Source organism: Schistocerca gregaria, chromosome 7, assembly GCF_023897955.1.
Source record: "Schistocerca gregaria isolate iqSchGreg1 chromosome 7, iqSchGreg1.2, whole genome shotgun sequence".
Lineage (NCBI taxonomy): Eukaryota > Metazoa > Arthropoda > Insecta > Orthoptera > Acrididae > Schistocerca > Schistocerca gregaria.
In genome coordinates, this window is record NC_064926.1 from 395719042 (window position 1) to 395745032 (window position 25991).

At 40.3% G+C, this 25991-nt stretch overlaps 1 protein-coding gene across 1 annotated transcript in view; it reads right to left on the minus strand.

Annotated features, from left to right (window-relative positions):
• LOC126281234 (uncharacterized) overlaps positions 1–25991 on the minus strand; it is a 105784-nt gene that overhangs the window by 74530 nt on the left and 5263 nt on the right. Inside the window, exon 3 of the mRNA XM_049980005.1 lies at positions 9837–9961. Coding sequence (XP_049835962.1) covers positions 9837–9961 — 125 coding nt within the window. The remainder of the gene's footprint in view (positions 1–9836; positions 9962–25991) is intronic.

Sequence of the window (25991 nt, forward strand, 5' to 3'; positions counted from 1 at the left end):
TTGGTGGGTTTGATGTGGACAGATGTGTGAAGCTGGCCATTGGACAGATGGAGGTCAACATCAAGGAAAGTGGCATGGGATTTGGAGTAGGACCAGGTGAATCTGATGGAACCAAAGGAGTTGAGGTTAGAGAGGAAATTCTGGAGTTGTTCTTCATTGTGAATCCAGATCATGAAGATGTCGTCAATAAATCTGTACCAAACTTTGGGTTGGCAGGCTTGGGTAACCAAGAAGGCTTCCTCTAAGTGACCCATAAATAGGTTGGCATACTTTGCCACGAAGAAAAGGAATTTTTGAAAGATTGCTAACTTGTGGTAAATGAGCTTCTGGATGAAACTTACATTGAGCCTTGTTTGATCTCTAAGGGAGATACAATATAAGGTACCAGCAAGACTGATAATAATTTTGCTAAAATAAACTCAAGTTTTCTTGTTATCAAGCACCCCCCCCCCCCCTCCTTTCCAAAATTTAAAAATGTTAAGACTATTATACCTGTTCACAATTAAACAGCTCCACACCTAAAAAATTATGCTATTACATTTAATAAATAAAGTAGAGAAAATTGGATTTACTGTGTTAGCTTCAGTATCAAGAAATCGGAAAGGTTATGAGACACTCCAAATCGCGTACTGCAGCCTTGTATTGTACATCTTGTCAATAAAAGTAGAAAGTTATACTTAATTTTTTTCACTGTACATACACTGAAATGTATGCGTAACAACTGGACTGGTAAGCCTGACAGAGCATCGAAGTTCCTGATTTTGATTTTATAGTTAATGCAGCTTTTGAGTATTTGGAACTGATGTACAAAAATAAAACAGTCATTTGTAGCGATTTGAGGCCCTAGTCACTTCTAACATTCAGAAGCAAGATGTTAATCTAGCACTGAAAATCTTTGGTGCAAGAACAGTAGCTGCTTAAAAGATCTCAGCTTCTAGGGGCACAGACTTTTCAGAATCGCAACATACAGCATCGTTCATAAAAATCATTTATGACTGATGGCACATAGTGAATGTTAGAGGTGCATATGAAGGTGAAAGATTCAACAATCAGTACACACAACCTATTTGGGTAAATAGTTTCTTAAAATTAGAGATTTTAAAGAAAATGTCATCGAGATTGGAGAACTGGAGGCAGGGTGTTCCTAGCTCCCAATCTTCAAGCCCTCAGACTTTTCAGTCACTAATCAACACTCTTGATACTTTCTTAGTCTTGATTCTATATGTATTTGAACATTACAAAACAGATTACAGACTTATGAGTGAGTTTCAGAACGACGATCTGGAAGGTAGATTTAGCTGTTAGCGTCAAATCAATTGGGCAAATTACTATGTAAGTTATGCCCAAATGATTAAGAAAAAAACAGTATTCGTTGATATGATGCAGCTTAATTCTTTGCATAAAAATACACCCCTGAGGACTCTGCTTCCTTGTTCTGGTATGTATGTTGACACATATTCTGTGATTGTAAGGGAGAAGCACTGAAAGACCTGAGTTGAAACAAGGCCCCTGGAGTAGACTACATTCCATTAGAACTACTGACAGTTTTGGGAGAGCCAGTCCTGACAAAACTCTACCATCTGGTGAGCAAGATGTATGAGACAGACGAATACCCTCAGACTTCAAGAAGAATATAATAATTCCAATCCCAAAGAAAGCAGGTGCTGACAGATGTGAAAATTACCAAACTATCAGTTTAATATGTCACAGCTGCAAAATACTAACGCGAATTCTTTACAGACGAATGGGAAAACTGATAGAAGCACACCTATCGGGGAAGATCAGTTTGGATTCCATAGAAATGTTGGAACACGTGAGGCAATACTGACTCTATGACTTATCTTAGGTGAAAGATTAAGGAAAGGCAAACCTACGTTTCTAGCATTTGTAGACTTAAGAGAAAGCTTTTGATAATGTTGATTGGAATACTCTCTTTCAAATTCTGAAGGTGGCAGGGGTAAAATACAGGGAGCGAACGGCTATTTACAATTTGTACAGAAACCAGATGACAGTTATAAGAGTCAAGGGGTATGAAAGGGAAGCAGTGGTTGGGAAGGGAGTGAGACAGGGTTGTAGCCTCTCCCCGATGTTATTCAATCTGTATATTGAGCAAGCACTGAAGGAAACAAAAGAAAAGTTCGGAGTAGGTATTAATATCCATGGAGAAGAAATAAAAACTTTGAGGTTTGCCGATGACATTGTAATTCTGTCAGAGACAGCAAAGGACTTAGAAGAGCAGTTGAACGGAATGGACAGTGTTCTGAAAGGAGGGTATAAGATGAACATCTAAAAAAGCAAAACAAGGATAATGGAATGTCGTCGAATTAAGTTGGGTTATGCTGAGGGAATTAGATTAGGTAATGAGACACTTAAAGTAGTAAAGGAGTTTTGTTATCTGGGGAGCAAAATAACTGATGATGGTCGAAGTAGAGAGGATATAAAATGCAGACTGACAATGGCAAGGAAAGTGTTTCTGAAGAAGAAAAATTTGTTAACATCGAGTATAGATTTACATGTCAGGAAGTTGTTTCTGAACGTATTTGTATGGAGTGTAGCCATGCATGGAATTGAAACTTTGACAATAAATATTTTAGATGAGAAGAGAATAGAAACTTTCGAAATGTGGTGCTACAGAAGAATGCTTAAGATTAGATGGGTAAATCACATAACTAATGAGGAGGTATTGAATAGAATTGGGGAGAGAAGGAGCTTGTGGCACAACTTGGCTAGAAGAAGGGATCAGTTGGTAGGACAAGTTTTGAAACATCGAGGGATCACCAATTTAGTATTGGAGGGCAGCATGGAGGGTAAAAATCATAGAGGGAGACCACGAGATGAATACACTAAGCAGATTCGGAAGGATGTAGGCTACAGTAGGTACTGGGAGATGAAGAAGCTTGCACAGGATAGAGTAGCAAGAAAAGCTGCATCAAACCAGTCTCAGGACTGATGACTACAACATCAACAACAACAACAAGGGAGAATTTTGAAATATGAAAGGTACCAGAAAGTTTTCTGTCTTTACTGATGTACACATCTGACTGTGCTCTAAAGAAGGAACTTTTTCTTAAATGTGTTATATTTCTAATCTGGTAAAGAAGTCGAATTACCCAACCCAAATGACTTCATTGCAGAATGAGACCACGGAAGGTTGACAGTTCGCACTGAGAACATTGTTATGGTGACTACTTTTGCTTGGTACATGTTGAAACATGTATTGGATGTGTGTTCAGGTACTTTCATTGGTGATTTACATCAACTTTCTGTTTTGCACTAAATGTATAGTCTTAAGTTGGAGATCTGTGATCCTGATGAGGCTAAAAAAAAAAAAAAAAAAAAAAAAAAAAACCGCTGATGAAAACATAAAAATATTTTGTAAATAAATATGTAAATGCTATATTTACTCAATATTTTAATGCAGTTTTCAATAAATAAATAATTATGTAAATGCTATATTTTTTCAGTAATTCCATCCCACTTCTCCTATATAACAATTCTGAACTATGACATTTGAAGAAGTTACAAAGAAAAGAGAAAATTCCATTTCTTAAGTTGTGTGTGTAATACAGATTTTGTGACATATTCATTTTAAAATTTTATCACACGCCTCTTTGTGTGTGTGTGTGTGTGTGTGTGTGTGTGTGTGTGTGTGTGTGTGATGGAATTCAGAGACTAGGTGGGAATGAAGTGCACTATTTGGCCTAAAAGTTTTTGTAAGGAATTGTAAAGCAATTGTTTATGAAAATGTCTGTGTGGTTTTGAAATTCAGAGACTGAAAAGAATCTGAAGTACACTATTGGGCATAAACATTTTTGTTGGGAAGAATGAAGCTGCCAATTATCCAAATGTGTGTGTGTGTTTTTTGAGAGAGGCTAGACAGAAGTCAAGTACAGTATTTGGAATAAACGTTTCACAGGAAAGTATGAAGCAATCATTTACAAAAATATGTGTGTGTGCATTTTGAAATTTAGTTTCAATACAGAATTCAAAATGTAACATTTGATATAAAACCTTTTAACCTATAGTATGAAAACAATCATTTATGAAAAAGTGTGTGTGTGTGTGTGTGTGTGTGTGTGTGTGTGTGTGTGTGTGTGTGTGTGTTTTGGCTAGTTTCAAGATGACTGGTGCAGAAGTAGCAAGTTGCTTATCACCAAATGACACTCTATGCTCTTAAGTTCTTTTTTTCTTTTAAATAAAAACTGAAACAGTACCATCATTTGTGTTACTAAGGAAAAAGATTTCTGTTACTTCATAGTTTACGCAGTTAATGAAACTGCTTTACTTTTTGCTTCAAGAGTAAATAATAATTCACAAACAACTATGTCATTATACTTAATTTAGTGCAGCATGAAAGGCAAGTATTTGAGATTGTACATAGTTCAGTCCACAAACTGCCAGCAGCCTTTGTCTAGCCACAGCTCAGCTCACAGTCTACAGAGCTCCTTTGCTAACAGCACCAATGTGCGCCCAGACCAGTATTTCTAGTCAGCCATGGGACTAGATGGTTTGGGATATCTGATTGTTTTTACTCTGAAGTTTTTCTAGTGCACCCGAGATTACCCCTAAGCAAAAATGATGTGATCATCACAGTGCCTGCTAATAGGCAAGTCCATGGTGTCTGCTGGTGGACCACAAGTCCTTGGTAGCAATTTTGGGACTACCATATTTACTCGAATCTAAGCCGCACTTTTTTTCCAGTTTTTGTAATCCAGCTTAGAATCGAGTGCAAAGCAAGCGGAAATACTGAAAAAAGTTGGTGGGTGCCGCCACAACTTACTTCTGCCGTCAAATATATGTAGCGCTACACAGGCATGCTTTGTAGGCACGAAGATAAATACTGGCGCCAAAACCTCTGGGTCAGTAAATAAATTTTAGAAAAAGGTGGAAGACAAGCTATTTTCTCCGCCCTGAGTTTCGACCATTGCATTTTCATACAATATCCAACGAAGTTTCGACCATAGCATTTTCATACAATATCCAACGAAGTAAATACAAATTCCGTATTGTTCATCTTTGAATGTAGCAGCATTTCAATGTACTACGAAAATCCGACTGGCAAGACTGTTTGGCGTGTTTGTCTGCGTTCTGAATTTTTTCCTATCTGTGAGAAGAGATGGTCGCTAATATGAACTTTTATAAATTGTGAATCATATGCAGTATTCTCGTCACCATAACAATAATATGCATATAAACATTTTGCCATGTATTGTTTTATGTTTGCTGCTATCTCATTTAAATCCTGTCTGCCTAATAAACTACGAAACTAGAGTGAGACAACGGCAAACGTGGAAGAATATACATATCATGTCATGTTTAGATTCATATTATTCTTATGCTTAATAGTGATACAGTCAGAAATGAAGCACGGCAATTGACTAGATTTTTAAATCTAAGGCGACTCTAATTTCTGTGTAGAATGTAATGTACTACAGAGGCGCCTGTAAAGATTTTCAAACGGAGAAAAATTTCGCTTAACTCTCGTTCAGAACATCATCTATCATATGCAGTTTATTATTTGGTTCTTGTTGATCATTATCAAAGAAAGCAGCAAAGTAAGTAACAACAAATAGCAGTTTCTTGCCATTGTTTCGCTAATGAGACGATTCCTCTCTCTCTCTCTTTTTTTTTTTTAAATTATAAGCGGCGTAGCGCGCACAAAAGCAAGCCATGCCGCGAGCGGCGATAGGCCATAAACACACACTATCATAATGCAACAAACAATGCATGACACAGTACAGTAATCCATTTTCAGTTTAGAGTGACGTAAACATCTATAACAAAGGGAACGGCACTTATCAGATCAAAGAAAAATAAGCAATCAATTCAAACCAGATGAAGCACGTGGAAAAGGACAGACGGAGCACCCGACGCATGCCAATGGCTACCAGGTAAAGCTTAACTGCTAAGCTTATGACGCGAACCAAACTACTGTAGCTGTATAGTCATTCATTCAACCTAAAATGGGTCTCATATTATAATGGACCAACTTTGTTTCAATTTGGATATGCGGCCTACAATTTTTCTCTCCCCTTGAATTTCGAGTCTCAAATTTCAGGTGCGGCTTAGAACCTGGAAAAATTTTTTTGCGTGATTTCGAGTCTCATTTTTCAGGTGCGGCTTAGATTCGAGTGCGGCTTAAGGCCCGTCCACACGCAACGATCTGTCTGCGCACATCACATCTGTGCAGACAGATTGTTGTGTGTGGACAGAAGATTTGCACCAACCTGAGGTGTGTGCAAACCTGAAAGTTAGAGTTGGAGATTTGAGCGAAACCTCTCAAATCAATGGGTTCAAACCACATCTGCGCAGACAAGCTGGAGCGTGTGAACGGGAGAACGGCGCAAATCTGGCGCGAAACAGCTGTTTGCTCAGTCTAGTGTTTGTGCGCAGAGGGCATTAAAATGGCTGATACTCGTCAGTGTTCTCGAGAGTTTGTGTAGTCACTCCTCAGTTAATTAGCTTCATGTTCCAGGATCACTTTGCATGCTCAATTATGATGATGCAGAACAGGTCTTTCACATTCACATTGCAAATTAATTAGTAAATGTTGCTACATGCTGAATATCAATAGGTTTTATTTATTTATTTTAAACATACAGATAAGAGTTATTCATTCTTACTGGCCACCTTTTTCACATTACAATCATTACCATGGAAGAGAACGTTTAATCAAGAGTACACGTAAAAAACCTGAGATATTATTTAGTGAGTTCTAAGGGAGAGAAATTCAGGTAGATTACCACAGCTAAGGACTTTGGGAAATGGTAAATGTCTAATGAGAAAGGACGATATATTGATTTAATAGGGTAAAGGGTGAGTACGAAGAAGGTAAGTCATTAGCTATGTTTTGCAGCTAGAGGTGTGATCACATTGTCTGATATAATGAGAGAGATCATTTGAAATTTGGGTTCCTGCTGCCAAACAGGTTTTACGGACACTGGTTGTACCATGGAGTGAGAAATGAAGGAGTTTTATCTGGCGATAACAAGTTTTTCTAACATGAATGGTAAGTTGGAGGAGAAATAGGAGGGACTGCATATGTTGATATGTTGGTAAAGCAGACAGTGTGTATGGAAATCTCTGTCTTCTAATAGCCAGTAAGCTGTGCTTAACAATGTGGTACTTGCATCTAACTAGGAGTACTCTACATTGACCAAAACGCTACTGACACTGTTCATAAACAATACATCAAGAACTTTCAGACTGATACGGCGAGCTCAAAGCCTTCAGTCACTGAAGAGAAATATACAGTCATCAGCTCCCCATCTCAGGTCTTTTAAGTGACTACATGAAAATGCCTGTCACATAAAACCTCAATGTTAGTAGGAGACCGACTCTTCTAGTGGCAGAATCAAATTTACAAGTTTCAACTTTAAAATCTGACATTCAATGAGTCTGATACCAAACAACATCACATTTTCTATCACGAAGTCACTATATACATAACATATTACCCATGTTTGACCATGGTCTACAATGAACAATAATATTTTTCGGCTCACGCAATGGTAAAAGCATTGACCCTCCTTTTGCTGTTTCACACGTCGCTATTTATCGCTATTTCAAGTGAAGATCAATGCATATTCTCAGGTAAGTACTTGTACAATACTGTAGCCACAGGAACAATTGACAGTGCTATCCTTTATCAGTGCTTTACCATAATAAATGTAACTAAGGTGCATTTCCCTGTAACATAAAAAAGTTCATGATGTCAAATACAAAATTTGAATTGTGTCATTATAGTTGCCCTCCATTTCCTCACAAGTTCTCCTATGATACTCCAATAAAATCTAAAATAATTAATCATAGTTCCTGGAATCATAAATAACTTAAGGGTGCTATCTAATACATCCAGCAGTGAACTACACTGTCCAGTCACAATGTGACCACCTGACAAAAGCCTGAATAGCCATCATTTGCAGCACACACTGCTGCAAGACATGGAGGAAGGTTCTGGAAGATACTGACGGGGATGTGGAGCCGTGCCATCTCGAATGCCTTGACCAGCTGCACAAGATATCTGAATTGAGGATCCATGGCACAAACAGAATGATCGATGTGGTCCCACAGATTTTTGATTTGGTTTAAATCCAAGGGGTTTGGTGGCCATGGGAGTATGACAAACTCATGCTGGTGCTCTTCAATGCACGCTTGTGCACTGTGAGCTGTGTTACATGTTGCATTGTCCCAGTGGTATATGTCATCATGCTGAGAGAAAACAAACTGCATGTAGGAGTAGACATGGCCCTAAAGGATAAATGTATATTTGTGTTGGACCACTGTGCCTTCCAGGATCACGGGATCACTCAGAGAGTGCCATAAAAACATTCCCCAGACCATAATGCTCCTCCTCTGGCCTGGACCCTTCTGAAGAATGTTGCAGGGTGTTTGCTTTCAGACATTTCACGCAGTAAATTCCAATGACCATCTGTCTGACAGAGCATAAAACATAGTCCGTCTGATCACCTGTCGCCACACAGTGGATGTCCAGCTGTGGTACTAGCATGCACATTCCAGTCTTTGTTGCTGATGAACAGCAGTCAGCAAAGGTGCATGAACCAGGTGGTTAGCCCATTGGTTCACCTACGCAGACAGCTGCTCAACAGTTTCACATCTATTTGTCCATGAACATGTCCACAGTCATAATGCACCCCTGTCACACGGGGCCTGTGATGCACCACAGTTGCCCCCGCACTTTTTATCAATAAAATCATTTTCTCACACATGGTACACTTTAACTATGGCGGCATGCCAACAGTTTACAAACTTAGCTGTTCTGGAAATCCTTCCAAATCCTTACACTGAAATCCAATGATCTTGTCCTTTTAGACGTCAGAGAAATTCCCAGTTCTGCATTCGACAACGACTGCACTGTTTTCCCTGTCCCCTGACATGCTTTATACATCCTCCATTGCTAGCGCTGTCGGCTGCTGTCTGTCAGTGGGTACTGCATGATGATGTCGAACATAGGTGGTGGTCATATTAATGTGACTGGACCATGTAAAGAGCAAATAAAAAAAAAAAAGTTTTTTCAACAGAGTGTGAGATGGTTGGGTCACATTACGAGCAAAAGCAAAGTGAAAACCACATTGAGGTCTCAGTGGAGCTTTCTGCTCCCATAAACCTTGAAAAGTTACAGTTGTTCATAAGAACAATCCATTGTTACAGAAAGTTTGTATCTAATATTGTCAAATATACCATTTTTAAATGAACTAATGAAAGAAAACTTTTGAATTGTAGTATAAAACAAAACTTTCCTGTCTGCAAGAGTGGTCACACTCCTGCCAGGTAAACATAAGGTATTAGCCACTAACATTTCACAGCATGGCACAAATGCTGTGTTGTTGCATAAAAATGTAGATAGATTGGAACAGCCCACAGGTTTTGCTTCTACAGCACTGTCTGTAACACTATCAAATGACTCACAATCAGAGAAAGAGGCACTAGCTATTAGGTACAAAATTTCATATACCTCTCAATGGAACAAAATTATCCTCCTGGTAACAAACCACAAACTTCCGATAACACTTTCTAACGCACACAGAAGGACCCCAGGAAACTGGCCCGGTGGTTCTACAGGTGGCCACTATTAATTAGCAATTAAAATTGTTCAATCAATTGTAGACCCACCACAAAGCACACTAGAACCAAAGTCTTATCCCCACTGCCAAAGTGTCCAGACAATGAGTCTGATATGTGTGAGGCACTATGTATCCAGCCAGATGATATGGTACAACACTACAACAAATGTATTGTGGTTCTGGGCTGGAGGAGGGGATTTAATAACAAACTGAATGAGGTTTACAGAGTTTTATTACTACTATAGTTCTCACCCCAGTAAAGTCTGCATCAGGATCACTGCTCATGTGCTTCACAAACCGTGCCAATAGATTTGATACAGTAACATCAGTTACTCCTGCAAGTACTTTTCCATGTAATAGTTCCAGTGAAGCATTAGCTGAAATGAAACAAGAATCTCTATTAGAACCTAGCAAATTATTACTACTGGCACAAAATCATTCTTTAAAAGATCTGCCAAAAAATACAAAATACATACTCTACATGCTGCAGTATGTCCTTAACAACACAGAAAGAAAACATTGTAATTTTTTGTGACAGTTTTAATACAAATTACAAGTTTTGCTCTGTGGATCCCTATTACTTAGGAGAATAATTGTACAACACTCACCTCCAAGAATGAATCTATACCGCTGTAATTCATATCATGCATACGAACACACATATTTAATCAGATATGTATTATAAAAAAAATTAAGATTAATACTATTGTAAAACACATTACTTCCTTAACACAGGTGGATATATATATGGATAAACCTGACTTTTCATTTCACAGAATGGGCATACGATTAGTGAAACTGCACAGTTCAAATTTCTAGGTGTTCATATAAATAGTAAACTGCCGTGTAAAGCCCACGTTCAGGATCTTGTTCAAAGACTTAATTCTGCCATTTTTACTATTCGAACGGTATCTGAAGTGATTGATCATTCAACACAAAAATTAGTCTACTTTGCTTATTTTCATTCACTTACGTAGTATGGTATTATATTTTGGGGTAACTCTTCCCAATCTCAAAGGATATTTTTGGCTCAGAAACGGGCATTTCAGGCAGTAAGTGGTGTAAGTTCTTGAACCTCTTGTTGACCCCTGTTCACGAGTCTGGGTATTTTCACATTGGCCTATTTCTTGTCAACAATATTAGCTTATTCCCAAGAATAAGCAGCTTTCAATTCGGCTAATACTCAGCAGAAATCAAACCTGCATTTGGATCGGACTTCCTTAACTCTTGTGCGAAAGGTATGCAGTATACTGCTGCATCCATTTTCAATAAGCTACCACTCAAATTCAAAAATCTTACCAGTAATCCACATACTTTCAAATCAAAACCGAAGAGTTTCCTCATGGGTCACTCCTCCTATTCTGTCGAGGAGTTCCTTGAAAATTAAGCTGATTCTTGTTGTATTGTTGATTGTGTTTACTTAAACTTTTGGATTGACTTTTTTTGGGTTCATAAACATTTCATTTTTATCTGTTATCACTTTTATGTTGTAATATCCATGACCTTGGAGATTTGTTCCTCAATCTGGCCCTACAGAACTTAATGCATAAATAAAAAATATGTGTTACACCATCTCCTGGACAAGAGATTCTTGATCTGACTAGAGTCAGCATATACAGAATTTCTGTATCGGTAAACCTTTTCTCAAAATTTGAACAATGTTTCTTGGAACTGTACATGTAACTTTTTAGTACAATATAACTACCAATCATAAGGAAACATTACTGGTGACAACAAAAGATACTGTTTAAAAAGATTTACAATTTTCATCATGGTGGTACACCACAAGCCATAGACCACAGCGGTGAACAAAAGCTGTGCAGTTTTGTATGGGTAAATGCACATGCGCCTGTTGAGTAACTGACCACTCGGATGAACCAAGGGGCTACCAACAGTATCTCCTCAATGGCTGTCCACCAAATATTGTTGAGTATAGGCCTAAGCAGTAGGCATCTGGTTCATGGACCCATGATAACTGCTGTTCATTGGCAATGAAGGCTGGAATGTGCATCCCAATACTGCAACTGGAGCTCCACTGGGTGGCGACAGGCAGCCTTTTGCAATGAACTACACTCCTGGAAATTGAAATAAGAACATCGTGAATTCATTGTCCCAGGAAGGGGAAACTTTATTGACACATTCCTGGGGTCAGATACATCACATGATCACACTGACAGAACCACAGGCACATAGACACAGGCAACAGAGCATGCACAATGTCGGCACTAGTACAATGTATATCCACCTTTCGCAGCAATGCAGGCTGCTATTCTCCCATGGAGACGATCGTAGAGATGCTGGATGTAGTCCTGTGGAACGGCTTGCCATGCCATTTCCACCTGGCGCCTCAGTTGGACCAGCGTTCGTGCTGGACGTGCAGACCACGTGAGACGACGCTTCATCCAGTCCCAAACATGCTCAATGGGGGACAGATCCGGAGATCTTGCTGGCCAGGGTAGTTGACTTACACCTTCTAGAGCACGTTGGGTGGCACGGGATACATGCGGACGGGCATTTTCCTGTTGGAACAGAAAGTTCCCTTGCCGGTCTAGGAATGGTAGAACGATGGGTTCGATGACGGTTTGGATGTACCGTGCACTATTCAGTGTCCCCTTGACGATCACCAGAGGTGTACGGCCAGTGTAGGAGATCGCTCCCCACACCATGATGCCGGGTGTTGGCCCTGTGTGCCTCGGTCGTATGCAGTCCTGATTGTGGCGCTCACCTGCACGGCGCCAAACACGCATACAACCATCATTGGCACCAAGGCAGAAGTGACTCTCATCGCTGAAGACGACACGTCTCCATTCGTCCCTCCATTCACGCCTGTCGCGACACCACTGGAGGCGGGCTGCACGATGTTGGGGCGTGAGCGGAAGACGGCCTAACGGTGTGCGGGACCGTAGCCCAGCTTTATGGAGACGGTTGCGAATGGTCCTCGCCGATACCCCAGGAGCAACAGTGTCCCTAATTTGCTGGGAAGTGGTGGTGCGGTCCCCTACGGCACTGCGTAGGATCCTACGGTCTTGGCGTGCATCCGTGCGTCGCTGCGGTCTGGTCCCAGGTTGACGGGCACGTGCACCTTCCGCCGACCACTGGCGACAACATCGATGTACTGTGGAGACCTCACGCCCCACGTGTTGAGCAATTCGGCGGTACGTCCACCCGGCCTCCCGCATGCGCACTATACGCACTCGCTCAAAGTCCGTCAACTGCACATACGGTTCACGTCCACGCTGTCGCGGCATGCTACCAGTGTTAAAGCTGCGATGGAGCTCCGTATGCCATGGCAAACTGGCTGACACTGACGGCGGCGGTGCACAAATGCTGCGCAGCTAGTGCCATTCGACGGCCAACACAGCGGTTCCTGGTGTGTCCGCTGTGCCGTGCGTGTGATCATTGCTTGTACAGCCTTCTCGCAGTGTCAATGTGTTCTTTTTTCCATTTCCAGGAGTGTATATTTTACAGTCCATCGGCACGAAATGCCTGAAAGCAAACCCCTTGCCAAAACTGCCAGAAAGGTCCAGGCCGAAGGAGGGAGTGTTACAGTCTGGGGAATGTTTCTGTGGCATTCCCTTGGTGATCTCGCCTTTCTGGAAGGGACAATGTATTAACACAAAGATGCATCTAACCCTGGGAACCATGTCCACCTCTAGATGCAATTCGTTTTTCCATACACAGTGGCATCTACCCGCAGGGCAACGCAACATGTCACACAGCTCGCAGTGTACGAGATTGGTTCGAAGAACACCAGGATGAGTTTACCGTACCGCACCGGCCACTGAACTCCTCACATTTAAACCCATTTGAGAATCTGTGGGACACCTTGACCTGGTTATTTGCGTCATGGAATCTCAACAGAGAAATCTAGTGCAGCTGGCCATGGCACTGTAGCCAGTATGGCTCCACATTCCTCATTGAAGCTTGTCCTGCACATCTCACAGTGCTTCACACAGCAATAGATGGTTATTCACACCATTGACAGGTGGTCACCGTAATGTGACTGGACAGTGTAAGAACAAAAATAATAAGAATCAACATTAAATGTTTACATACTGAAAATTATGGATGCAAATTAATATTAAATCTTTAGACTAGTCTGATGATTGAGCAGACATCATCAGGACTAAAGAAGAAATAAAATATGCCATAGTAAAACTACACAAGATTATGGCAAAGATAGGCTTCCTGATATCTTATGAGAAATCCCACTACATGGAAAATCTGCATTAAGCTAGCAGGAAAGTTACAATTAACGTGGAATACAGGACGATTTTACTGGTCATAATTGTTGGAGGACACTGTAAAAGTTACAAAAACTGAAAAAAAGGAACAGAAAATTATTAGAAAAAAATAGGGCTGCAAACAAGAAAATGGAACTTTGGTGAAGAGAACATTAGATCTCTAAATGTCACATGCAAAAGTAGCTTGGAATTCTATAGTCATGTTTATAGAATGGATACCAACAGCCTAACCAAAAGATTACATGGGGAAAACTTAAAATACATGAACATTGTAGAAGAAAACATAATAAATTGTCTAGCCTTTAGAATACTAGTAGCAAAACACGGATCCAAGGAGAAGCTTAAGAAGAAGACTGGCCAGAAATGGTCAGAAGAATAGAAGGAAAAACTTAGTGGATTCATGCAGAGAGGACAAGAAGGCAGAAATCATCAAATCATCCACCAAGTTTAAGAACGCTGCTTAAGTGAGAAAAACAAAGAAGGAAAAAAAGAGAGAAAGAAGCACAAAAATAATAAGAGATTCCAATTAAGAAAAGTAAATTACAAATCAGTTCACTTTGACCTCTGTGTTTTTATGAATCATTTATAAAACACTCTTATTTCCATTGATGAAGGATTTTTCATAAAATTTGGCAATGAAAAACTTTATGCTGTGAGCCAACTTGTTTACAAGTATAATACAAGCAGAAAGCAACAAATAATTATAAAACTTGTTAAAACCTGTTGAAACATTCTCTAAAAACATCAAGATGGAGCCTGCCATGAAAAATTGCATGGCTCTTAGTGTTGTCCCAGAAGCTACATAGCGGCCACAGCCAAAGGTGGGGGGTCGGCTGAGCTGATGATGAAACATGAAAAATCAGAATCTCAGAATGAGTCAGTAAAAAGATATCAACCACACCAGATGAAAAGAAAAGGGCACAAGGAGGAATTCACGAAGTGTGACTGGAAAATCCAGAAAAATCAGCCTGCACAGGATGAATTTGATAAAAGATATTAATACTTTAGACTGCTCTGGTATTGAGTTACTATTTTGGTGTAGCTTACTGGCGGAATCAAGGTAAGTGACTCTGGGAAAGAGAAACAACTACGGTAAGTCAACAGAGGAAAGGCAAAAGGACCCAATTGGTAGCCTTTATGATTTTGCATAGAATATGTGAAAGGACTTACTCCCTCTTCTAGCAGCAGTCTATCATAGATTGTTGCAGTAATTAATCATGCCAAGTGATTGGAAAAATCGGTAAGTCTTTTCCTTTTTCAGTAAGGGTCACCGAACAGACGCACACAGCTATAGACTTATGCAGGTTACACAAATCTGTTGTAGAATTTTGGAACACATTTTATGCTATTGCACGAGATTGAAAATCTCCTCTATAAGAACCACATGGACTCAGTGAATGACGATCTTATGAATCCCAACTCACACTGTTCATCTACAAGACCACAGGGCACCCATAGAAGTTTATCCACCAGCGGGCAATGCTCTAAAATTAGCATTTTCAGTATAACTGATTCTGTGGATTTGAGTATGTATCATACTCCAAGAACTAAATTTGACAGGAAGTAAACAAAACATATTATACCTCAAATGATTAATGATTATTAGGTATCCACAAACTGTTTTTATGGCAGATTAGTGTGATACCTAGTAAGCATATTTCAACCGGGGAAATACAGAATAAACTTTAAAAAAATGTTTTTTTTTCATATTTGATACCTTATGTAACACTTTACTTACAAACCTTGACAATCTAATAAAGTTCGTAAATGGAAAATCCAGGGTGGAATGTAACAATATTATGAAAAGGGTAGTTGCTGCTCACCATATAGTGGAGATGCTGAGTCACATATAGGCACAGTCTCCCTCCTCCCCGCCTTAGCGCCTCCTCCTTAGCCCCACCACCCAGTTGCTTCTCCCATCATGTGCTGCCGCCTGCAGCTTGGCCTCAGCAGCCAGAAAGTGTGGTCTATTTCTGACAAACGCATTGTTCACTGGAAGCTCACTTTCTTATAGTCTTCTTGTTGTGTCTATCTTTGACTCAGCATCTCTGCTATATGGAGAGTAGCAACTATTCTTTTCATAATATTGTAACTATGTTAACGAATTTATTGCACTATTTTCATGGCTTCTTTTATTTAATTCCAACTGAACAAAATGTATTCTGAAAATGGAATTTTTTGGGTTGGTTGGTTAAACTGTAACCCAAAGCCAGTATTTGACAGAATGAATGTGAGGAAACATCCATAAACCACCCTCAAATTGGCTGATGGAATTGACTTTCCACAGCCTGGGATATACGGAGCCCTTGTCTTCACAGTTCTGACACATTATTGTACAGCCACACCAACTGGGCTGCAGAACCCATATCCCTACAACTGCATGTTGTGCCTCACTGCACCTCATAGTGTATGAGAAGGCTCAAATTCCTGGAGAGCATGTCTCTTTGATCTCTAAGTATCACTTTTTCCCCTCTCTCTTCTTGACTGCTGCATTTGGTTGCACAGCCACATAATGTATGCACCAGCCATGTTCTTCAATCTACTACGATAACTCTGTTATGTAAAACTCCATGCTGACTTAGGAAACTGTCAAGGATCTTGCACATTTTCAGACAAGCAGTGAATTACAGTGGTGATTAGGTAGTGCCATAGGGGGACACCTGTGCTCATGCAAAAGGGGGACGGCATTCCGGAAAGTATACTGCAGCCACGTTTGTGTTTTGCTGGAAATTTTCACCACAATTTGCATGCCAGGTTGTCAAAGTGATACTTTTCTGCAGCTCGATAATGGATACACGTAGAAGTGATAGAGAAGAACCTGGAGACATTGTTTCCATCTATTCTGTAATAGTTCACATCCACCTTGATCCTCAAACAGCTCCGAAACTGCTATGGTACTAAGGAAACTGCATAATTCCTTCAGTAAAGTATGACAACAACAAAAATTAAATTTATACCGTGATTGCCAAAACTGTGGTATTTTCTGCAGTTCTCAAAAATGCTAAATATTGGTTTGATAGAATCACTGGCAGTCACTATCAAAAATAAGTAAGAATTTTGTACGAGTAAAAAATGTTTATCGTCATATCCCAGCAGGGGGTAAGTGGCTCCTCTTCCCCTCTCCCTTCCCGCAGAGACCCATAAAGATTGGTAAATACAAATGCCCAGACTGATGCTGTATTCCTCGACTCTACAATGCATTTGATATGGTTTGGAACAGAATATCAGACCATATTTGTTATTGGAATAAAGGAGTTTCTGGCAAACAGAACAAACATGGCTTTCATATCAGAGATAAATTTTAAAACATAAAAGTAGTTTATGCTAACCCCAAGGGAGACCTATATGACAATTACAGTTCACAACAGACATAACTGATCTAGTAGATATGGTCAGAAGCTTTATGGTGAAGAGAGGCATCTTCGATTGGTATGTTGCAGCTGCACAACTCACTCCCATCCTACCCCACAAGGGCATCAGCACACTGTAAATGTGATGCTGTTAGTAGTCCCACTGGAGGACTGTCTCATGTGGAAGTTACTGCTCAGGCCCCACATTTATAATGAGGACATCTGTTGTCAGGTGGACAGTGGGCCACTGTCTCTTCTATCATCTGGCAAAGTATGCCCAAGCTGTCTCTACCATCATGGCATTTGGGGCATACAGGGACAGTTCTATTCCACTTAGTGGGCAGCTCTTTGTCACGGTAGGCTACAAACACATTGCATGGATCATTATGTTATTTGTTTTCGACCACCCAACAGCTGCTAAATTTCTGGCCTTGACACCTTTACACTGTTTGGGTTTTCTGTCTCTGATGAATGGGCCACAACATAGATCATAATCAGAAAACCCAACAGTTATCTTTGACTATGTGGGGATTTCAAGGCTATCATCAATGCTCAGTCACAAGTCAACACTATGTATTTCCCAGACAGATAACCTATTTACCAAACTCGCTGGAGAATACTACTCAAAGATCGACCTTGCCGATGCTTACCTTCATTGTCGTTAGATGAGGAGACTCAGAACATTGTCATCAACAACACATTTCTGGATTACTGGTACAAGTAACTTCCATTTTGAATTGTCTTGGTCCCAACAATTTTCCAAAGGTATCTGTAACAACTGACACAGCACATTCCAGGTTGTGGGAACTATCTGGATGTTCTCATTGTTACGGGCCCTCCCACCTGGAGCATTTGCAAAACTTCCTCAGCTTCTTTACAATCCCGCAAGATGCAGGACCATACTGTCATTTGAAGAAGTATACATTTTTCAACCAATAGTGAGTATTTGGGGCACTGGCTCATCAAAGATGGAATCAGGCCAACTGATTGAAATGACGCCTCCGTCAATTCCCTTTCCCACACAAGGAACTTAAATTGTAGATGTTTTGGGGCAAAGTCAATTATTATACCAAATTCTTACCCCAAACAGCCCACACTGTGCAAACCTTCAACCATTTGTGTAAAAGGGGAGTGCCCTGCAACTGGATCCCAGCCTTTGAGCAAGTTTTTACTCACGTAACAACCATGCTTAAATCTGTGTCTTTTCTGTGGAATGTCTGCTGATTGTGGCAGCCGGCACACGCACCTATAGCATTGGAGCAGGTCTGGCACACAGGAATGATGGTGGCTCTGAATAGCCAAGTAAATGTGCATCTAAGATGTTCAACTTTGCACAGTGCAACTATTCACAGATCAATAGGAAGCACTGGCAGTGATGTTTGCAGTCAAAAACTTTAATGTCTACCTTCCTGGGACAAAGTTCTCTTTAATTACAAATCAAAAGCCCTGATTCACATTATTGAGATATTAATCCAACATCTGGAGCTGACAGTTCAATGCCAACTACACTAGGTGTTATTCCCGAGTGCACACAGTTATACCATATGGTTTAAGCCCACGGCACAACATTCCCACGCTGGTGCCTTGTTACATCTACCTACTGGCTCAAACACCCTAACTTCAACCGACAGGATACCGTCTTTTTCCACATCAATACCGCACAACAACATACATTGTACAATTTCCCTATTACAGCCACACATGTCACCACAGCTGTGTGCCACGACCTCACCCAGCAGCAGGTCCTCCGATACGTGGCTGGTGGCTGACAAACCTACCTCAGTTGCCGGTTGGTGACTGATCTCAACCCCCGGAAACTCATTTCTCACAGGCTCTCTGTTGTTGATGATGTCATTCTCTTGGATACTGAGATTGACACACACCTGATAATCATTCCAGCCGAATTGCAGCAGTGAGTCCTGAGCTTACAGCACCAGGGACCTTGAGAGATGTCCAACACAAAGGTGTTGGCTTGCCGACATGATTACTGGCCGGCTATCAACAGTGACATTGAGGAAATGGTCTGTCACTTCACGGTGTACACCTGGTACCAAGCAGCAGCCCCCCCCCCCCCCCCCCCCTCCCACAGCTTCACAGTGTACAGCAGGCACCAAACAACACCCCCACAGTCATTTGCACCCTGGCCTACAGCCTACTATGCCTGGGGCCACCTCCAACTTGATTTTGCAGACCGGGTTTTGGGATTGACATGGTTGCTCATTGTGGGTGCCTACTCAGAGTACCCATATGTGTTAGGCACGGTGTCCATCAAAACTGACATCACCCTCACAGCCTTAACCCAGGTTTTGGCCATCAAGGCACTTTGGTCTCTGATAATGGCCCCAATTTACAGCTTCTACTTTCAAAGAGTTCTGTGTGGGCAATGGCATAAAATATATTCTCAGCCCTCGATTCCATCCTTTGTCAAATGGTGACGCTCAGTCACCACTGACGGTAGTAGAGAATCACGGGTGATGCGTTATGTCTTTACAAACACAGAACGGACTCGGGTGCTGCCATCATAACCAGCTTCAGCCTCCAGCACAGGCATCACACCAGCTACTGCCCCCTCCCCCCACATTCCAGTCATTGTTAGCACCAGTACCGGTGCCACTGGTGACTGCCAAGAACAACACACCAGCACTGTCTTCTGCATCCATGAGGATGGGGGGAACCTTCAGGGACCCTCCTGTCTGGTGAAATCATGATGGACGCTGTCAAACACCTTCTCTTTCCACAACTGGCAGCTGAAAGGACTGGGCCTTCACCTGTACCTTCTTTCCACCGCCCCATGGCACTGACTGGGGCATTTCCACCTGTACGCACCTGTTTCCGGTGACAGGAATCTTTTGTCAGGCACAGTGGAAGGTGGATGCCCACCAGAGGGGATAGACTCTGATGGCCATTAGGGAACACCATGACTGCACAGCACTGTGCACACATGGCAGGCGTGCCACTGTCCCACCATGTGAGAGCTTGATATTGTCGGATGTATCTTTGCTGTGCTAGGACTGCTTGATAATTACCTTGCTTGTCATTCAGTTACTCTTTCTGGTTGCATCTTAGTTTTCTCTCTCCACCTCCGTCTTTTTGTCACCATTGTGGTGAAGGCTTTGCATACAGCCTCACTGTCATCTAGGTTGTTTGTCATTAACTGGTCTTTTGTCTGTCTGCAGAGTACCTGTCACATTTTGCTTGCCTGCCATTAGTTTGGGTTACTCTTCCGCATGCAACTCTCCTGCCTGGCTGCTTCCTCCATTTCCCCCAAAACTCCAATGAGTGAACCAATATCTGGCTACCCACATATATAGCAGTAAGGTGCAATAATTAATATTTTCCAACATAGCACCAAGCCTGCTACTTTCCAAACCATATTTCAAATGTAAACCTCAAAGTATGTTTCCAAATGTCATCACACTTCCCAGTAACAATTCATACCTAAAGTAAAGAGACACTGACATATTAAATATGTTGTGATTAATACTGAAAATCATTTCTAGTACACAAATCAAATATTATATGTTGTATGAAAGTGTAAGATAAATAGACTTGATAACAAAACTAAGCAGATTTAAGTAGAAAATTGTGCCACTTTCAACAAGGATAATGAACTATAACAGGAAGTCTGTTTTTTTTTAATTATACCATTAAATTTGAAATTATAACAACAAACAGAATTATAATGTGTAAAATTATAATATTATTTTTCCAGTCATCACAAAATAACGGACTATTTTCACAAACAGTAAATATGTGATTATCAAAATATTACAATTATTCTCCGCAATTATTGTTAACCATGTACACTCTAAGCTATGTACATACGAAAGTGATTTTTTTACTGTAGTGTTTCCATTTTTATCTTATATAAAATTATGAGCATCTATGGTATGTGAACTTTATGAAAGAGAAGTTTTGGATAGCAGTTTGAAGACTGAAAATTATATTAGGCTGTGCACTGGCTAACATCAGTCCTGCTCAGTCATAAAGATGACTTCAATAGCCATAGAAAATTCTAGCCATTGATTGATCAGTATTTTCTCATAAGATACAAAGCTGTAAGAAAACTAATAATTTCTTAATCAAATCATAAACTTGCAGCAGGACATTAAGTTTGTTACAGATAAAAGCTGTATGTCAATCTAGAACTTCATTTTTCAGTGCAGTGCTTAACTGAATGAGGAGCTCCTAAGCTTGATTTGAACCTTAATGTAAATTTAGTATTCTAAAAACACAGATGGCAGGCAAGTCACTACAATTTCTTTAATTTAGCCATACCTATAATCCTTATGTCTTTTTTAATTAACCAAATTCAGTTTATTAATGACTTCCACCTAGCATTTTCACCATTTGATTTATGTTGAAAAGTATACTTTAACCAATAAATAATACTCCTGAAATAATATATTTATAATCTTCACACTACACACAATTATATTGTGCACTAGCTGAGGAACCTGGCATTGTTTGGGTATTTATTTATAGCTCTGCCTGAGACTTCATATGCATGGAATTTGTTTTTGACATATAATGCTTATTTTTATACAATGTTTGCAGTAGTATGAATGGAGGCATAAATGAAGAGCTTGTTTGCTTCACTAATATGGGAGGGAGCCATGTACAGCCGGGCATGAAAAGAGTTACATGGCACCTTGCTTTTGGAAGGAGTTTCCAAAGAACATGTTGAAGTCTGATGTTCTCAAGCAGGAGAAAGTCTTGTATTACAATTTTAATTGGATTCTTGAGACCACTTAGTCCTCAGTCTTTCAGCCCTTCCGGTGCATTCAGAAACACCCACTGTTTTCTACATATTTTTTTACATAAACAAAATGAAATCAGAATGTAATGAGTAAGCACACAAATCACAAATCGAACTTAGTAAATCTGTTTTTCCTAGCAAATAATATAAACAAAACATATCAAAGGAAGCAAAGCAATGCCATTTCATATTTTAATACAAAAAACAAAATCAGTATATCCGTATATCACAGCCAAGTAAATCTGCTGTTAGTTGGTATTTGTATAGCTAAGACTGTGGTGCTTAAAGGCGTCACTGATGTAACTCTTCCAAAAATACATTTATCATTGAATTAGAAAAAACTAACAGCACCATCTCATATATATATATATATATATATATATATATATATATATATATATATATATATCATCTTCCCTTTTTCCGTCCCGTGTGGAAGTGTTTCTTTCTATTTTATTTACATCATCATTAATTTGAACCCAACAATTATGTTTGTTATTGTCTCTGTTGCATTTCGAAATCTTCTCTATCATCTTACTTTCTCTTTTCGTTTGTACAAGTAGTTTCACTTTGTATTCATCTTCCCTTTTTCTGTAACCCATGTGGAAGTTTCTTTCTATATATATGAAAAACATATTAAAGACAAAGATTCCAAGACTTACCAAGCGGGAAAGCGCCGGTAGATAGGCACAATAAATAAAACAAACAAACACACACACAGAATTTCAAGCTTTCGCAACCGACGATTGCTTCTTCAAGAAAGAGGGAAGGAGAGGGAAAGACGAAAGGATGTGGGTTTTAAGGGAGAGGGTAAGGAGTCATTCCAATCCCGGGAGCGGAAAGACTTCCTTTAGGGGGAAAAAAGGACAGGTGTACACTCACACACACACACATATCCATCCGCACATACACAGACACAAGCAGACATTTGTGGGGTGTTGTGAGGGTGACATGGTATTAGAATGTGGAAAGTCTAACGTGAGGCTGAAATGAAAATAAAAATATATGGGGAGAGATAAAGGTGAACTAGAAAGCAACTGGAGACCTGGTGTGAAAAAAGACGAAAAAGTGTTGGTTAAAGCTGGGCTATGTTGATCCTGTGGTGAACTTGGGTTGGTAGACAATGATGTGCACAAAGGTTAGATGGTTGTGCTGCCGACAAAACACATTAAAGGGTGGAGAAATTCGGGAAAATTTCGAAAAAACTGCGTGTAAATGTATTAAAAGGAGTGGTTTTGTGGTAGCAGATTATGAAAATGAGGCTAACAATTGTCTGACGAAGAAATAATGACGTTAAAACCTGTGGGAAGCAGCTAAAAATGATCAGTGATGTGGGAAAAACGAAAATGGAAATAAAGCGAAAGTTATTAGAACCAGCCGAAATGGTTGTTTAAAAGGTGAAAGGAACTGTTTCTGAACTAGAAACGGTGGGTTTCATAGCAGCGGTAGTGTTGAAAGTGGATTTTTTTTTTTTTTGGATTATGATTTGGAAGTGGGTTATATATATATATGATGTAAATAAAATAGAAAGAAACTTCCACATGGGAAAAATATATTAAAAACAAAGATTCCAAAACTTGCCAAGCGGGAAAGCGCCGGCAGACAGGCACAATGAACAAAACACACACACACACACACACACACACACACAGAATTACTAGCTTTCGCAACCGATGGTTGCTTCTTCAGGAAAGAGGGAAGGAGAGAGAAAGACGAAAGGATGTGGGTTTTAAGGGAGAGGGTAAGGAGTCATTCCAATCCTGGGAGCGGAAAGACTTCCCTTAGGGGGAAAAAAGGACAGGTGTACACTCGCACACGCACACACACACACACACACACACACATACAATCCATCCGCACATACACAGACACAAGCAGACATTTGTAAAGGCACAGAGTTCGGGCAGAGATGTCAGTCGAGGCGGAAGTACAGAGGCAAAGAAGTTGTTGAAAGACAGGTGAGGTATGAGTGGCGGCAACTTGAAATTAGCGGAGGTTGAGGCCTGGCGGATATCGAGAAGAGAGGATATACTGAAGGGCGAGTTCCCATCTCCGGAGTTCGGATAGGTTGGTGTTGGTGGGAAGTATCCAGATAACCCGGACGGTGTAACACTGTGCCAAGATGTGCTGGCCGTGCACCAAGGCATGTTTAGCCACAGGGTGATCCTCATTACCAACAAACACTGTCTGCCTGTGTCCATTCATGCGAATGGACAGTTTGTTGGTGGTCATTCCCACATAGAACGCATCACAGTGCAGGCAGGTCAGTTGGTAAATCACGTGGGTGCTTTCACATGTGGCTCTCCCTTTGATCGTGTACACCTTCCGGGTTACAGGACTGGAGTAGGTGGTGGTGGGAGGGTGCATAGGACAGGTTTTACACCGGGGGGCGGTTACAAGGGTAGGAGCCAGAGGGTAGGGAAGGTGGTTTGGGGATTTCATAGGGATGAACCAAGAGGTTACGAAGGTTAGGTAGACGGCGGAAAGACACTCTTGGTGGAGTGGGGAGGAGTTCATGAAGGATGGATCTCATTTCGGGGCAGGATTTTAGGAAGTCGTATCCCTGCTGGAGAGCCACATTATATATATATTATTAGATTACGGTAAAAGGAGGAGGTGAATAGAAAGTGAAACTACTGGCAAAAACAGAAAATAAGACGATAGAAAAGATTTCGAAATGCAATAGTGACAATAACAAACATAATTGTTGGGTTCAAATTAATGATATGAATATAATCGAGGGAAACATTCCACGTGGGAAAAATATATCTAAAAACAAAGACGATGTGACTTACCAAACCAAAGCGCTGGCAGGTCGATAGACACACAAACATACACACAAAATTCAAGCTTTCGCAAACAACGGTTGCTTCATCAGGAAAGAAGGAAGGAGAGGGAAAGACGAAAGGACGTGGGTTTTAAGGGAGTAATTCCATTCCCGAGGGCAGAAAGACTTCCCTTAGGGGGAAAAAAGGACAGATATACATTCACACACACACACATATCCATCTGCGCATACACAGACAGACACTGCTGTGGGAGGTACCTGTCCCTTTTTCCTCCTAAGGTAAGTCTTTCCACTCCCGGGATTGGAATGACTCCTTACCCTCTCCCTTAAAACCCACATCCTTTCGTCTTTCCCTCTCCTTCCCTCTTTCCTGACGAAGCAACCTTGGGTTGCGAAAGCTTGAAAATTGTGTGTGTGTTTTGTATTGTCTCCTATCAACATACCAACGCTTTCATTTGGTAAGTAACAGCATCTTTATATATATATATCCCCACCTGCATTCAATATCCCTCCTGTCATCCAAGAAATCCAACTACATTCTCCCTTTTTATCTACTTGATCGTTTTACTGATTAGATCCCCTATTGTCTTCAATAATTCACCTCTCTAAGCTATCCCTTCATCTCATATTGTATATCTTTCCCCCATTTCAAATAGCCTCCAGTTGCCAATTTGTCCAGGCCCAATCTGATTAATTTTCCATCTTTCTTATAGTTATTCTGTTTTAATCTGCAATACATAACCGATAAATTCTGGTCAAATTTACTCCTGCCACTGGAAATGTCTTACAATTTAATAATTAATATCAAAATCTTTGTTTGCCATTATATAGCATATCCAAAACTTTTCAATATCTCCAGGCGTCTTCTGTGTATACAAACTTCTTACATGATTTGTAAGCGAGTATTAGCGATAATTAAAGTATACTCTGTGGAAAATTCTACCACATAGCTTCCTCTATCATTCCTTTAGTCCATGTTGTTCTACAATTTTTCCTCCTCTTCCTTTTCCTACTACTGAATTCCAGTCCCAATCACAATTAAACTCTAATCTCTCTCAATCTAATTATTTCATTTTAAAACAGCATACACTGTTTCAATCTCTTCATTATCTATGGAGCTAACTGGCATATAAATTTGTACTATTGTTGTGGCTTTTTGTCTGTTTTGGCTGTGACAATCCATACTGTCCATATTAATATTACAAAGGCAAAACTAATGCTATCTGTTATGCTTTCACAACTACAACCCTAAATCGATGTTGGTGA